Here is a 15818-nt window from a genome sequence, read left to right as displayed (position 1 = left end):
CATATAAGTTCTCCTAAGGTTCCGAGTCTTGAGTATTCTAAATATACGGTCGGGAGAGTTTACCTTTTAGTGGTCAATTCAACTCGAATTTGGATTGATCTAAATTCATAAGATTTATGAATGTCAAGTATACAACTGGCGAAAAAGATGATTATAAGCTCTCGTTCATCATTCTTTTGTTTCATGATAATATCTCTCTTGTTTTTCAATTTTCATTCTTGTTTCCATTCGTTAGACTATATGATTATATGGAAATTGCTAAGAATCCTTTTTCATTTTTTTTTTCCAGTTACGAGAATTATGATCTAGTAGTAGTCACTCTATGTCGTTCGGGAGTTTCTTTTCTGCGTTGCCGATTAAGTCTACCTGATTTAGCTCTTGTGTCAAATATATTTCTTTGTACGGTGCATTTTGTCCATCAGGAAATTGAAATTGTAGGAAAATTGGTCCTCCAAAGAACAGACAAACAGCCAAAAGAACAAGTGGAAAAGGAAGTCCCAAGCAATGTAAGAACACGAGCAGAAAATATGGACCATCTCCACAATCCAATGGACGGGAATAAAATAAAAATAAATAAGAATAAAGAGAGAGAGAGAGAACATTATTCGTACCAAAAAGGATTTTTTTTTCCGAATAAAAAAGTTAGGTTGGATTATTAGTTCGGTGTGACTGTCTCAATTAAGGGAACCTGGCATCCATGAAATGTTCTTTTCGCCGTAGCTCGCTACGACTTGGCCCAACTTGATCCCGCAACCCCACCAGCACACTAGTGAGTTAAGTCCAAGGCCTACTGGATCAAGTAGTATGGATCGGCCACCGCCATCCCATAATATATTCACATAGTAGCTAGTTCTATGTACTTAGTGAGATTCAAACTTGTAATGTTCAAGTGAAATGCTTGGGTCTTAATCACTAGACCACCATGTTAGTGGTACCAAAAAGGATAATATAGATTATCAATAAAAGAAGATTTTAAATTGTAGTATTATCACCGATGAAATTTCTTATATTTTTATTTTCTTTTTTCTATTCCTTTATTACGTCCACAAGTCCTGTAATCTAAAAAGAAATCGACAATAGAATAGTGAGAGCATCTTTGATAGTGGGGGGACAAATCATCCCAAGTGAAGAGAGGGGAAATCGGGCATATAGGTTGCGTGGATTGTGGTCAGGATTCTTCTTTTGGTCAGTCTACGCTAAGCTTTTTATGTGTGTGTTCGTTTTCTTCTGTCTATAAAATGAACAATATTATGTGTATGTCTACATGTTCGCAACTTTTAGGTGGAATGCTTTTCTTATCTTCACATTCATTGCCACTGTTGTTCAATTCCTGTATATAAAATAATAGACGTGCCTTAATTAGATGCTCTCAAGGTCCACGCAGCGAAAAGGATTTCGATGAGAAGCCGAAAAAGGTTATATTCTGATAAGCGCGCATGAAGACTTGTACGTTCGAAAATGGTAATCACGTCGATCTGTTGAACTTCCTACTTTTCTCGGTGGTCGGCCAAGGCATATGGGCTGCATGGAATTTCTTCTATGCTATGCATGAGATGAAAGAAAGATGAGAGTGTTGTGGCTTACCTTGAGAATGGATTATGCCATGTTTATTCCCCTCGGCAAGGTATTTCTGCACAATATCTCATGTGATCTTTGTCCCTTTTATGAAGGAACATAACCACTTAAAAGGGTTCCCAAAGCTTGTGCCTCCTCCAATTTAATCCTATAACGTGGCAAAGGAGATTTAGAGCACAATATGTTTTGAATGTGCCATGTAACTCGATGTTTGATAGAGTATACATGTCGTTCCCATACGAAATTAAAATGCGGACAGAATCGGGGTCAGTTAAGCTCCCAGAGAGATTGCATAGATATAAACAAATACCTAGAGTCGTGTCCAAGAAGAACTAATTAAAATTAAGCTAACGGATTCCTAATGATGTTTTATAGTAATTATTATATGTTTTATGAACAAAGCTAAGCATAGGATGGGGGAGAAGCGAATGAAAAAAAGAAAAAAAGCAAAAAAAGAAAAAGATTATCATTATCATAATACATTGGGTATATATGTGTGCACACACGTACCTTTATCTCTTCATGTAATTTTTGGGTTGGAAAAGTGGGTTTGAATTAAAGCTCTTTCTTAGACATATGAATCCGATTCCTCTCGCATGCTTATGACGGTGATTAAGTGCTTTCATTGTCGGATTTGCATCTCCTCCGCAGACAGAGACCAATAGATTATACTGTCATCAATTTAGAATTTGCATTCAGATATATTCACCACTTTAAAAGATATCGTGCATTCTTTTTCGATTACAGAATATCGATAATGATTAATTTATATTGAAATCAATAGTTAAATTTACTTTTAAGGGCCATTGAACAGTGTAATTGCCAGTAAACAGTACCGGAATTATCGCCAAGTTGATGTGCAAGTAGTTATATGATGCTGATACGATCAGTAAGGCTAGTTTTCAAGTGGAGCTGCACATTTCAATTTATAAATTGCAGGGGAAAGAAAGAGATGATTCTTCTTCATACCAAACACTGAAGAATGCTAACTCCGTCTCTCTTGTCTGATTATTCTTTTTAACAAATGTATGAATTGTCTGAAGAAAATCAATATTGAATTCAGAGTTTTTTTTTTTTGGACAATTTTCTGTCATTAACATGAATGAACTGGAGTAAAGGAAAACTCGAACCAACTCGACCACAGATTCATTAATGGGAGGGAGTTCAAGGACTAGATTGATAATAAGAGTAAGATTTGTGGTCACATAGAAAGATAACTGAGTTTGGGGACTGAAACTGAAGCCTCAAATTCAATCATCTAACTCGAACCTTCTGCTGCTGTACTGTTCGGAGGCCAACGGGGTTGAGTTCGCGGCGGAAGAACCCGATAATCAGCGCTCGTCAGTGGCCATTAGGGCTCCCGCATTCTTCTTCCGATTGCACTGTGACGATCGATTTCCGCTCAAGAGATGCTTCGAAGCTCCTTTCCTCGACTCACTTTGTTCTCAGTTGGCCCCAGGAACCGCAAATTCTCGACCTTGCAGCCGGCCGCAACCTCATCGGCCGAGCAATTCTACGCCCACCTGCAGAATCACGGAGCCAATTTCGAGAAAACCCTAGCTTCCATCAGGGCCAAGATCGACCCCTTATGCGTAAGCGAGGTGCTGCGCAGATGCTCTGTGGATCGTTCCCTGCTGGGTCTCAGATTTTTCATCTGGGCCGGCACTCATTCCACTTACCGGCACAGCGGCCATATGTACAGGAAAGCTTGTGAGATTTTCCGGATTCATCATAACCCAGGTGCGATTTTGGAAGTTCTTGAGTCTTACAGAGCCGATGAGTGCTCAGTCAATCTCAAGACAGTTAAGGTGGTCTTGAATCTGTGCAAGGAAGCTAAGCTTGCCGACGAGGCTGTTTGGGTATTGAGAAAGATGGGTGATTTTAACTTAGGAGCTGATACCGTTTCCTATAATGTCGTCATTAGGTTGTTCTGTCAGAAGGGCGATATGGCCACTGCAGGAATGTTGATGAGGGAGATGGGTTTGGTCGGTCTTCGCCCCGATATGATCACTTTTGTCGAGATGATTAAAGGGTTCTGCAATGTGGGGGAGTTGGAGAGTGCTTGCATGCTGTTCCAGGATATGAAAGAGCAGGGCTGTATCCCGAACACCGTGGTTTTCTCAACCCTCTTGGATGGGTTTTGCAAGAACGGGAGTCTCGAGAGGGCTCTAGAGTTGTTGACGGAGATGGAGAAAGGCAGTGGAGATTGCGGTCCTAATGTTGTTACGTATACCTCTGTCATTCAGAGCTTCTGCAGTCAGGGTCTTGTGGTGAAAGCACTGGCGGTATTGGACAGAATGATCAATCAAGGATGTCCTCCCAATCGGGTCACTGTCCGTGCCTTAGTTGATTGCCTTTGTGCTGAAGGGCGTCTAGAGGAAGTAGATGAATTCATTGACAAGGTCGTTTCTGGCGGCAGCTTCTCTATTGCTGATTGTAATAGCAGTTTGATCGTTTCTTTGATAAGATTAGAAAAGTTGGAAGAGGCTGAAAGGCGATTTATCAGAATGTTGAGTAGCGAAATGAGACCTGACGGGATGACTTGTAATATGATCTTAAGGGAGCTGTGCTCCACGGGGAGGCCTTTTGATGCATTTATGTTGTTTAGGGAGATCGATAAGGCAGGATGCTCGGCTTTCGTTGGATCTAATGCGTTCTCTGAGCTCCTTGTGGGGCTAACCGAGCTTAACCACAAAGAAGAGGCTGTAACACTCGCAAGGTTAATGCTCGATAGAGGAATTAGACTCCAAGCTCCTTATGTCGATAATGTAGTGAAGTTCCTAAAAAACAGTGACGAAAGTGAGCTGATTCCCGAATTGACAAAAGTGGGAAAACCACTTTAAACTCCGGAGACGGCGTCGTATGTGGCTCATATCCTACAGAAGCTGTTAGTGACAGTTTACTAGATCACATTCATACGGCTTCAATCATCAGGGTCTGTATATCGTGCTGAGAGCTCGAGAATTAAGGTGGCTGAAAATCCAAAAGACCTTGGGATAGCTATATATCTAAGCTGAAGATTATCAATGGAATAAGGAATTGGGATTTGTTATGGAAGCCTTTTCTTCTGGGACAGTAAGCTTAAGAGTTGGCTGAGGAAAAGCGAACTTTTCTCTGTGCAGGAAGCTAGAGCTGAATTTATCGTCATTTATGGTGCGTTTGTTTTAAATTAATTAAATAAATACTTAAAAGTTAATTATAAGGGAAAATGATGTCGGAAAGAGGGAAATGTGAGAGATAATGATCTAAATTACTTAATTATTAAGTAAAAAACCACTTAACTAGAAAATTTTGACATAATGAAATAGGTTATTCTTATTCAAAACTTTATATTTTTCATCTCTCACAAAATTTTTCTAATCCTTATTCATTTATGCATTCTTTTTATACATTTCTTCCCTTAACTGATTAAGTCTTTAATTTTAAGAGCTTAATTTATCAAACAGTGCCTTCACTCTGGATCTGTTTAATTTCTCGGAGATTTTGGCCGAATGGTATCTGTTGATATCCTTGTATTTTTGCTGGTGTGCTGAGCAGCCTAAAAGAATGGCCAATACTGGTAATCGAGGTCATTTTGAGCTCCACGATGCTCCGAGAAGACCAGCTGTTTGGTTGAGACCATGAGCTATAATAATAGCTCAGGTTCTAAAATCTAATCGCTGAAAGATAAGAAATTTGAGAAATTCTCGAGCAGTTTCGCAAGAAGCAAAAGGTTTTACGATATATCTCCGATCCATCTGCTACTCTGCCAAGGCAGCGTTGAGCCGATAAATCCGAAGACTCATAGTAAACTCTTATCATTTTCCAGATTATATATGTACACATTTGGAAACACATTGCGTTCCTGCTTGAAATCCGGTTTGACATATATATATATATATATATTATGTATGTATATAAGTAAAAATGGATGCTTTGCTTTTGACTCTTGTCTGCGTCACTCGCTGCTCAGCAACGAGTGAGAAGATCATGGGAGGCTGTGGCTGTGAATCAACGGACGGTTCTCTCCTCTGGTCTTAAAAGTAAAGTTCTTCCCGACCGACCAAAACATTATTAAAGAGCAGAATACACATCACCTCTGCTTCAAATCAAATGGCATATTCTCGTCCTTCCTCCGCCTCCTCCTGCAGCTCGCCTGCCTAATTCCACTGGAAGGTTGTACTTGTGGGTATCGTATCTTTCATTTTCCTCCTCTTAGGAAAAGATGCACCGTTCCTTTCTCCCGGAATATACGTATATGTGCATGCGCTTTGGACGGTTGAACTCGCATCCATTCCCGTCATCTCATGCATGGACGGGATTTCGAAACGAGCTTTGCTACATCCTCTGGGGCAGAGGATGCTGAATTCCTCAACATGGAGAATGTCCGCAACTTTTGATAAAATTTACGGGATTGTTGTTACGAGATATACCGATATCTCTATAAAATGGGTTACATTTTTCAGTAAAGTGTTTGACATCCTCTTCATATTTGCTTTTCTTTCGATCAGATTGTTATAGTTATCGTATCGGGATGAATTTCTCTACTAGGAGATGGTCCGTCTTACTTCCATTATCTATCTTATTATTATAACTAAATTCCAATTAGAGCGGACACACACCAAAGCACATCATGAGTCAGATCATGCCCACAACACGATGTGCCTTTTAGCTCTTTTCCATTTAGCTGTGATATCATAAAAGATATGATAAAATCCTCCTCCTTCTTTTTTAAATTTGTTTCGTTGTGTATTTGGATGTTTAGAAACTTTAAAAGACTTTATTAATCAGTCCGATCGGAGTGAACTATTAAGGAGTAACGGCCCGTTTATTTTCAGAGTTAAAATCACAAAAATCTTAACTTTAACTTTAACTCAACACACTACACAACAAAAATACACATTTTCCAAGTAAAAAATTTTAACTTTAATTTTAACTAAACACACTACATAACATTTGTCAATTTTCACGATCAAAATCAAAATTACTTTAACTCTGAAACCAAACACACCGTAAAATTCTTTAAAATTAGACTTTTTCTATTCATAATAAAAATCGAAATTAAAATCTTTACCCTTTTTTTTTCGAATACTTAAAACGTTACTTAAGTAAAACTCTTTTAGATTACGGCATAAGCAGTGAGAGTCGCCTTTCACGCATCCCGTCCGACCTGATGGTCACGTTATCTGCGCCCCTCCACCTTCTCTCTCTCTCTCTCTCTCTCTGCGTTTCAAAAGGAAGGGGAGTTGGCTTAGAGCGAGAGGTCTGGACGGAAGAGTAGAATCTGCGCCACTCTCTCTCTTTCTCTCTCTCTCTTTGTGCGAGATCGATCAATCCAGTCCCAGAGCTTAGGGTTTAGGGTGTCCTCTATGCGAGATCCATCTCCTGCGAGGGCCGAATCATCTCCCGATCGTCTACAGTCTGCCTTCAATCGGTACAGTCTCATCCCCCCGATCGGCCTGTCTTCTCCATAACATGGTGGCGATCTCGTCGGTTTCATGCACGAGTCGCTCTATCGACACTCACAGGTTGAATCGCCTCCCGATCTTTCGATGCACTCTTCTCAGTAGGATTTCCGTGCTCTCGTAGACTTCAACTGCGTGAGTTAGGATCTTAGTCGGATCGGCTTTGCTGATCGGTTGCGACTTCAGGTTTACTGCTCCCAATTAGCTCGACTCGGATAATTAGGGTTTCTCGTCTTTCGTTTCGTGGACTGTGGCTATGTATATTGAGGAATTGGACGAAGAAGAGGTGGGCGCTGGGTTAGAGGAGACTGCCTCCGATGGAATTGACGCTGTTCTTGGTGATAGAAAAGGAAGTGTGGTCCCGATTGAAGTTAAGCGGGTGTTGATTGGAGCAGGGGCTCGCGTATTGTTTTATCCCACTCTGCTTTACAATGTTGTGAGGAATAGGATTCAGCCTGAGTTCAGGTGGTGGGATAGAATCGCTGAGGTATAATAACTCTACCTCTTGTTCGGTATTTCGTGTTATATCATCTGTTTTATGTTGATCATTTCTGTTCTCGACTTCATGCTTTGCATCTACTGTGGTAAATGTTGTTTGTGTCTTTGTTCCTGTTCCCGATACGTCAGGGTTTCTGCCTGGTGTCCTGCATGATCCGTGTTTCAGCTTACGTGATGCTTAGAAATTCTGCAGACTAATTTTCTTATCCAACACAATATAGTGCGATGGCTTATACTAACTCGGAATTTTGTCCCCAAATAATGCTACTTCTGTTCCAATAAGCTTTTTGACGATTAGAATTGTCCCTACACTGTTCCGGTTGAGGTTTCTCTTAATTCTGACAAATATACGTGTGCTTTCAGTTTATATTGCTAGGCGCAGTTCCATTCCCAGGCGATGTCCCGTGTCTAAGGGAGCTTGGTGTCCATGGTGTGATTACATTAAATGAGCCATATGAAACATTGGTTCCGACAGCTCTTTACCATGTGAGTACACTTTGTTGCGTCCCTGCAATTTAATAATCAGTTGAATATTATATGTAATTTGGTGGTCATCGCTCTAAATTTTTTCTCACTCTATTATTGGTAAATCGGACACTCTCGGTATTGTTTATTTTTCTTCAATTTTATTCTTCTTTGTTTTACCATGTTTTGGTATTTTTATGGTTTTATTTCAGGCACATTGCATTGAGCATTTGGTGATTCCCACAAGAGATTACTACTTTGCTCCATCCCTATATAATATATGCCAAGCAGTGGAGTTTCTACATAGTGAGTGTTTAACACTAAACTTGTAGTGACTGAATTGTTTGCATATAGATTTACATTGAGAGTTTTGTATGCATTCTAATAGCATTGTTCGAAGGGGGAAAACATGTTTTAAGTGATTGTCTTCTACCCCCCACCCAACCCACAAAAAAAAAAAATGCAATATGGACTTTGATTTATATTAAGCAAGTAAATGTTCATTTAAATGGTTTTGTAAATGGATTTTGAAACTCTCCCTGTTCAATTATTTTGGGAAATAATCCATGTAATCTTGTCCTTGTTGTATACTTCATGATATGTATTTGTTGTTGGCCATTTCGTATATGATGGTCTGAGGCATGAATGCGGTAGCTGCTGATGTAATTTTGGGCAGTGCCGTATAGCTAAGATACAATCTGGGCAGTGCTGTCCCCTCTTTTTGAAAAGCATTTGAGCTAGAAGAGTGAGAAGATGTGATTTGGCATTGTTATGTCCCGTGTACTCCTTTTTTTATATTCTGCGAAGGATAATTGTAGCTTCTCTTGTTATGGTTAACTAATCCTTTTCCTTTTAATATTGTTTCAGAAGTAAATCTTTGCCAAAGAGGAGTGTCATTTAAAATAATTTCAGGATTTGAAATTTATGAAAGATGAGAATACTTTTTTTCCCCTCTTACCTCTATAAGCATGAAATAACAATAATTGGAAAAATTGCAAAGTTGCAAAGCGCTGATTGTTCGAGTTGAGGCAGCTACTTATGGAGGTTGAATGAGAGCTGAGAGTGTTTGCTATATAGATGCACGTGCCTCATTTTCGGTTTTCATCAACAATTTTCTTGTTCAAATTATATAGTTGAACAAATGGAAACGAAAGTTGTTCATAGATTTCTCTGGTGAATTTCATAATAGATTGACTTCCTTGCAAAGAATTATTTTTGTTGGTATGTGTCGTGCAACTTTGTGTTTTCAGGTGGAATAAGTACATGCTTATTGACTTTTTTTTTTCTGATTGTGGATTTTGCTGTCTTGCAGAAAATGCTTCTTGTGGGCAAACTACGTATGTTCATTGCAAAGCTGGTCGGGGTCGTAGTACAACCGTCGTTATATGTTACTTGGTATGTGCCATCACCTGGAATGTCAATTGTAGTTTATAGTTTGAGGCTTAGTATTGATGAATGTTTCGTCTTCCCGATGTCTTTGTTCTACAGGTGAAACACAAACACATGACGCCTGAAGCTGCATATGATTATGTCAAGTCCATCCGTCCAAGGGTGCTTCTAGCTTCTTCACAGTGGATGGTAATCCTTAAACCTTCTGGCACATCTCCTTGTCATTCTAATAAATGTTCATTAGCCTGATAAGAAATGATTTTTTTTTCTCCCTAAATTGTGATTAATGGCAGGCTGTTCAGGAGTTCTACCATCTTTATGTGAAGAAAGGTGGTGTTTATGGTCACATACCTGATCTTTATACAAAAGCCCCTGTTGCCAAAATTTGTCCTCGAGGTCAGGTTTCCTTTGATGATGGCTCTGTAGTTGTGGTAACGGAGTCGGATCTTGTTGGATACAATCCGTGTCTCGAATCTGACAATGTCAGACCAGAGATATGGGCAGATCTAAGGGTTGTCTACCGTGTGCGAGTTGCTGGTCAGGCAGCACTGGCAAGGATCTCATGCCTGTGGCTGCAATACCGTGAGCAACAGAAGATTCCTGGAGAGAAGATAGGTGCTGAGGAGAACTGCATCAGCGGTGGCCATGTTGAAGGTATTAGTGTGGATATCCATGTCTACTAGCGGAAATATGTGGTAAGATGCCTGCTTTACTCTAATGTGATAGCCCTCTCCTTGTACATCCCACGATGAATAATTTACATAAATCAGTGGGGCTGTCTGGTTTCTCCTCTGCTGTGTATAGTTGAGAGTTGTAAACTTTTTAACTTGAAGGGCATCCGAGCGATGGGAATGTGTGTACTGTACCTACCTGGGCTCGGGTTGGGGCTCTTAGATGAGCCCAGTAATGGAAATGTAATTATGAGTCGTCCGTAAGTAAATGTAAGAATCGAAGAGGCAAGGCAATTAAGTGGGTTACTTTGATTAAGATGACTAGAAGAGCCAGGTCCACCACTCTTCAAACCGGACTGAAACCCATATCAGGTCCATTGCACGTCATGATGAAGTCCATTTCAGGCCCTCAAGAGAAAAAAAAAAAAAAAGGAAAAAAAACACTTTTCATGCTTGATTGCGCATCACATTGAAGCCAAATATTAGGCCTCTTTCAGTGGATAGCTATGACAATGAAAGGTTTTATCGTCTTTTGACCATGTATATACTTAGGATCGAAAGGATACATAACAGATAAATATTTCCTGATTTTAGCACAAGTCTACATTCATAAATTGCTACAGCAATTTTATGGTATACTCGTCTACTCAACAGAACAGGGCGTGAACATCAAGAGATAAAAATGTGGTAATTACCCATATATTTTAACCTTGCTCCCTCAGTGGGCAAACTTCTTTACCTTTTACCTTTTGAAGCTCGATACATCTCTCCCACGCATATCTTGTGCTTTGGAAGCGCCAAACTTGCCTGATTTCTTGCCCTCCAGGTAGGGAACAACATATGTTTTCATATCTCTCTTTGATATCCCGAGGTGATTTCCCGAGACGCTGATGAACTTGACCTTTCCAGCTTCATCTAAAGTTCTCAGACCGATCCAATCCTCGGTGTAAAGCTGTGTCTGCATCGCAGAAAACCAGATGGTAAAATGTTGTAAGTTCATAGTATACATAGGAAGTAAGTCATTGACAATATGGATGACGATGAGTTCCTATTTATAAATTAGACAAATCAGGTTCCATTTAATTTTTTTATCTAAATTTGAAGGAAATTGAAAATCAAAGTGCCAGGAAATACTTCTCGAGCTTTTCTTCCTATGTACTCTTCCCGCGCAATGATTTTGTGGCCAGTAAAAAATTAAGAAATGCATAACTCATCCTGTAGAAATGAAAGTAGTTCCACCAGCCAAGGCTCCATTGGAGAAATGAGGGTTAATGAAACCGTTCAAACCGTAAGAAAAGGATACCAATCTTAACCGCAATATTGCACATATCATGAGAGAGAGACCAAAACATCGGCATCGATAAACATTAGTAGCAAAGTTGAATCTCAGGTACCTGATTTGGAGGCACGATTGGCTTGAAGGCCCCATCCGGGTAATATCCAAACCAAGCGGTTTCCTTGGGAATCAAAACTGTGTCATGCTCAAACTGTTGATAGGCACAACTAAACGATCAGAATGAAGTTTATCACACTCTTTTGCATCTAAAAGCCAAGACTTTCAGAAGCGAAACTGACAGGGAAATGCTTTCCAACTGACCATGATAAGGACCAAGTTCTGTAAGCTAGTGAACCGCTGCTTGTAAGTGGTATTTCTCTCGTCAGGAAGTTCATTGTTAAGCTTGGGGAGAAATCTACATTTGGATAAATATTCTGACATAGCCTGAAAAAGGTTCTGGTCAGCCTGGTTGTCACTTCTCAAGTTAAAGCATTTCATACAGATTGAAAATTTAGTATTCTTTTTTAAATATTTCTGAAGTCCAACTGATTTTACAAGCACGAATGCTAATTGAAGCAATGCATTGTAAAGGGCATCACAATATCAGTGAAAATGCTTCATTAGATTAGGGAACTTAGGGCACTCACATTTGGTAATTTGAGATAACCGCTTGGAGCCAAGTGAGCCTGCATATGACATGGAAAAATTTCTTTAGTGATATGAGCCACAATGTTGTGAGTCACAATAAATCAAAAGATTGTTCGGATAAGCAGAACTCTGCAGAATAATTAAAAGAATAGGATGAGGGGTATATACTTGGACATAGTCACTGTATATATGAGACTTTATAAGGTTATCAGCTATGATGCACCAAGGACCAGTCTGTAAAAAGCATTAAGACCTCATTAACATTCACATGAATAAAAAAGAATTAAAAGTGTTTTCTGATCACAAATGCTAATGATAATTATGTATGCTTTGATATTCTTAAGCTATAAATCACAATCGAGAGAATCCCATTCTAGAAAGGCCTTGGAATTGTCAATAGTATATGATATATCTAATTACGCATTTCAGTTATACTAGGTACTGGAAAAGGCATAAATTACGGTCCTCACATCAGGTTGTTTCAACTAAACCCTTTTCATTTAAAAGAAAAAAAAATGTAGGAGGATTCTTTTGCATTCTTCAATTATGGAAAGGAACTCTGCAAGATGAAACAACTGCACGTTCCTCCAACTTAATAGAACGCGGATATAATTGTGAATCAAATTAAACCATATCATAGTTTGGGGAGACGGTGGAGAATACTGTAAAAGAGAATTTGGACTAGAAGAAACATAATGTAATGATGGCACGGATGACAATAAGAAATGGTGGAAAAAAATGTACTCACACCACAAAGGGGCACAGAAGCAGTTCCAGCATGTGGTCCTCCCAATGAGATAAAATTCTTCACCTGTTTAATGAAAAAGCCAAAAGAAGTATGCAATTCAACATGACCATCTTAACACACACATATCATTTTAATATCAAGTACAAGACAGGTTTTAATCTGATATGCTCATCTACAGAGGGTAAATGCCCTTTCTGTGCAAGCTGGATTCTGATTTCATGTTTCAACTCATAATCAGGTCCATTTGAGTTTAAGCATTTCCATCTTCACATTTGTCATGTATATTGGCATTTCTAATAATAGATGCAATATGACATCCAATGGACTGAAAGAGGAAAACAAAAGAATTGTTCTCACCCGAGGTCCTCCATCACAGAATTCAATAACTCCCCGACCTATTAAGTTGCCCTGTCAACTCAAATAGAAGTTGAAGAATTAAAATATCGAAATTCAACATCAACCAGAAGATTCAGTTCTTAGATTACATGGCATGCAAATAATGCAGGAGCAAAATGTAATTAAAAGCCGATCAGGATAACTTTTATGCTTTTATAGGAGTTCCCTTTGGTTTCAGTATGAATTTTATGACATCAAGGAAGATATAAGACAAGCAACAACTAACAAGTTCAAACAAACTATTGGAAGGATGGCAGGTCAAATGGAATGATAAGAATCAACTTTCAGTAATGGAAGGCAGTTATGGGACCCTGTTACTGGAAGTAGAAATCCGAAATAGTACTGGTGCATGGTAGATTTATGGAGTTAAAGTGGAAAGCAGATCTCATCATTCACCTGGGAGAGACCAACAATGTTGTAGCCCTTTTGTAGTTCTTTCATTTCTTTCACCTGAATGGCGATAAGCTAATTAGTTCGGGGGCTAAACGGAAAGCTAATACACTCAATGCCCACAATGCCCAGAAAGCAATGTCACCTTCTTACAGACAACTGCAGCCTGCAAGAACGAATAGAAGTTCGCATTACATCCTCACAGTATTCATATTGCACCAAACAAGACATTATGGTCTTTGTGGTAATTCTACCTGTTCTTGGAGAGGCATAAACCATGAATCCCATGTTCCATGCCCCACTTCTCTGCCACAAGGAAAAAGCTATAGAGTTTATACTTTTAGAGCTAAAGAAGACATCCGTCAACAGACTGCTATTACCTTTTCGGAAAATGATAAAGAGAGAAAAATAACGCTTCTGTTAGTTTCAGAAACATTATCTAGGAATTTAATGGACTGGTGCTACATCTCGAGAAAATTTTTCTATTGCCATAGACCTAATGCATTCTCCTCAGAAAACCTCAGAGAAGTTAAGAGGCAATCCCAGTAAATGTGTGATAATCTTGAGATCAAACAAGGAAAATTGAAAGTTGATAGTGGCAGATAACCATACACGCAAAATCCTTCAGCACCAGAATATTCGCTAAGCTGCTCAGTGAACTGTTTAAGTCCCCGATTTACGCACTGATCTCCAATGCCTGCCATGATAAAGTGTAAACATAATTAACAGTCTTAATCTACACAGCAAATAGACAAAGCAGTGTGATGATGCCAGTAAAAAGACAATTGGGCTGAATGGCACTAATTCACAAGGGACCCAGCGTAAGAAATATATTCAATATTAAGATCACATTAGTACATCGTACAAACATTAACGAGTTTACTGAGGAAGCCATGGACTACTTGGAAAGAGATCACAACAAATTTACTCCTGCATTATAAATTCCATTGATGAGATCCCGATAGTGTAGTGAGGTACATTTAAAGAAGAAAACGCACGTTCTTGAAAGTTCAGATTATGTGATCAATTAAAGTCCACTGTAGGATCATCTTGCATCCTTCGGGACACCTGCGAACAGAGCGTGCAAAGGGGAGTCGAGCACAAATTAAGGAAAAAACAACTTTTCCATCCCGAAGCGGGAATTTATAGTACGCTTTTTCTCCTCCCCAACTCACCGCTTCCACTGAAGCGGCAAACCCGTGCTTAATCAATTTCAAAGATTCACATAATGAGACAAGCATTTACATAGCAGAAGGCAAGTTTGCCCTTGAACCAACACTTAAAACTACCTAAATATAGAAGTTCCAATCCAAGCATACACTAAACACTACATGGAAATTGGTATTCAGCTAAGACAGACATGTCGCGTCACAAGAAATTCTGGACCAAAATCGCGCTTCAATTTTGCATGACTGATCATTCAATCGTTACAACAGAGTAGAAATGCTCGGTCTAATTCTCCGATTAGGCCTGAATAAGATCATCGGAGAAGCACAGATTCCTTACCGTGAAGCACGATGAAGGGCAGGGAGCATGAAGTAGGGACTATGGCGAGGACGAGTGCGAAGATACAGGAGACGGTGAACGGTGAGGCAGAAGCCATGGATTGAGGCCAAATAAAGACACGAAATGGAGAATCGGAAGGGTTCTGTGCTCGCTGGGGAGTGGAACCTCCGAGAAGCTGTGAAGGAGAGTGAGGGCGGGAGAAATGGAGAGTGGACCGGATGATGAATATGAGTCGTACTCACCGTCAGCACTTCCCCCTCACGTTCAGAGGATGCGATCAGCTCCGTGAAGTCGCCAATGGCGATCGGAGAGAGAGGGAGAGAGCGAGGGGGAGGGGGAGGGGGTTATGATGCGGAGGAGGTTGTGGGTGGTTGTTTACGCAGTTTGAGATGACTTCCGGGTTTGATCAATGTGTTTTCTCTTGCGGAGCCCGATGGGGAAAATGATTAATGTTCCGTTTGATTTAATTTAATTTTATGAATAAAAATAAAAATAATTAAATTTTTTATTATAAAAATTGAAGAATAAAATAATAATAATAATAATTATGTTGTTGAATTGAAAAAATAATAAATAGTTGAGAGAATTTAATATTAAAAAATTAATTGAAATAATAGAAAAGAAAAGAAATATGAGAAAATTTATTATTAAATTGAAGAAAAATATAAAAAAAGTAATAATTGTATTGTTGAATTAACGAAAATATAAATATAAGTTAAGTTAGACAAAATCATACTCTGTTTTCAAACCGGTCATAAATTTTTTTCGATTTTCCTTTTTTAGAAGGATTGATTGATTTATATATATATATA

General features: G+C 39.2%; 3 protein-coding genes across 3 annotated transcripts; 2 read left to right on the top strand and 1 right to left on the bottom strand.

Annotated features, from left to right (window-relative positions):
* The first annotated feature begins 2853 nt into the window (after positions 1-2853).
* Positions 2854-4900, top strand: LOC116205913 (pentatricopeptide repeat-containing protein At5g47360-like). The gene has a single exon (XM_031538608.1). It carries the CDS (start codon positions 2985-2987, stop codon positions 4416-4418), a length of 1434 nt encoding a protein of 477 aa, XP_031394468.1. The 5' UTR covers positions 2854-2984; the 3' UTR covers positions 4419-4900.
* Positions 4901-6740: 1840 nt separating this feature from the next.
* LOC116203410 (putative dual specificity protein phosphatase DSP8) lies at positions 6741-10360 on the top strand. The gene is made up of 7 exons (XM_031535112.1): positions 6741-7082; positions 7206-7506; positions 7881-8003; positions 8195-8288; positions 9295-9377; positions 9471-9560; positions 9665-10360. Exons 2-7 carry the CDS (start codon positions 7276-7278, stop codon positions 10052-10054), a joined length of 1011 nt encoding a protein of 336 aa, XP_031390972.1. The 5' UTR covers positions 6741-7082; positions 7206-7275; the 3' UTR covers positions 10055-10360.
* A 151-nt stretch (positions 10361-10511) lies between these two features.
* LOC116203411 (palmitoyl-protein thioesterase 1-like) lies at positions 10512-15425 on the bottom strand. Its single transcript, XM_031535113.1, has 12 exons — positions 15007-15425; positions 14113-14197; positions 13755-13806; positions 13646-13666; positions 13507-13560; positions 13072-13122; positions 12715-12777; positions 12135-12200; positions 11966-12004; positions 11640-11762; positions 11437-11529; positions 10512-11000 (listed from the first exon to the last, which is right to left on the bottom strand). Exons 1-12 carry the CDS (start codon positions 15101-15103, stop codon positions 10785-10787), a joined length of 960 nt encoding a protein of 319 aa, XP_031390973.1. The 5' UTR covers positions 15104-15425; the 3' UTR covers positions 10512-10784.
* Positions 15426-15818: the final 393 nt, after the last annotated feature.

The sequence above is a fragment of the Punica granatum genome, chromosome 4 (assembly GCF_007655135.1).
Source record: "Punica granatum isolate Tunisia-2019 chromosome 4, ASM765513v2, whole genome shotgun sequence".
NCBI classification, from domain to species: domain Eukaryota; kingdom Viridiplantae; phylum Streptophyta; class Magnoliopsida; order Myrtales; family Lythraceae; genus Punica; species Punica granatum.
This window is presented reverse-complemented; position numbering and strand designations above follow the sequence as displayed.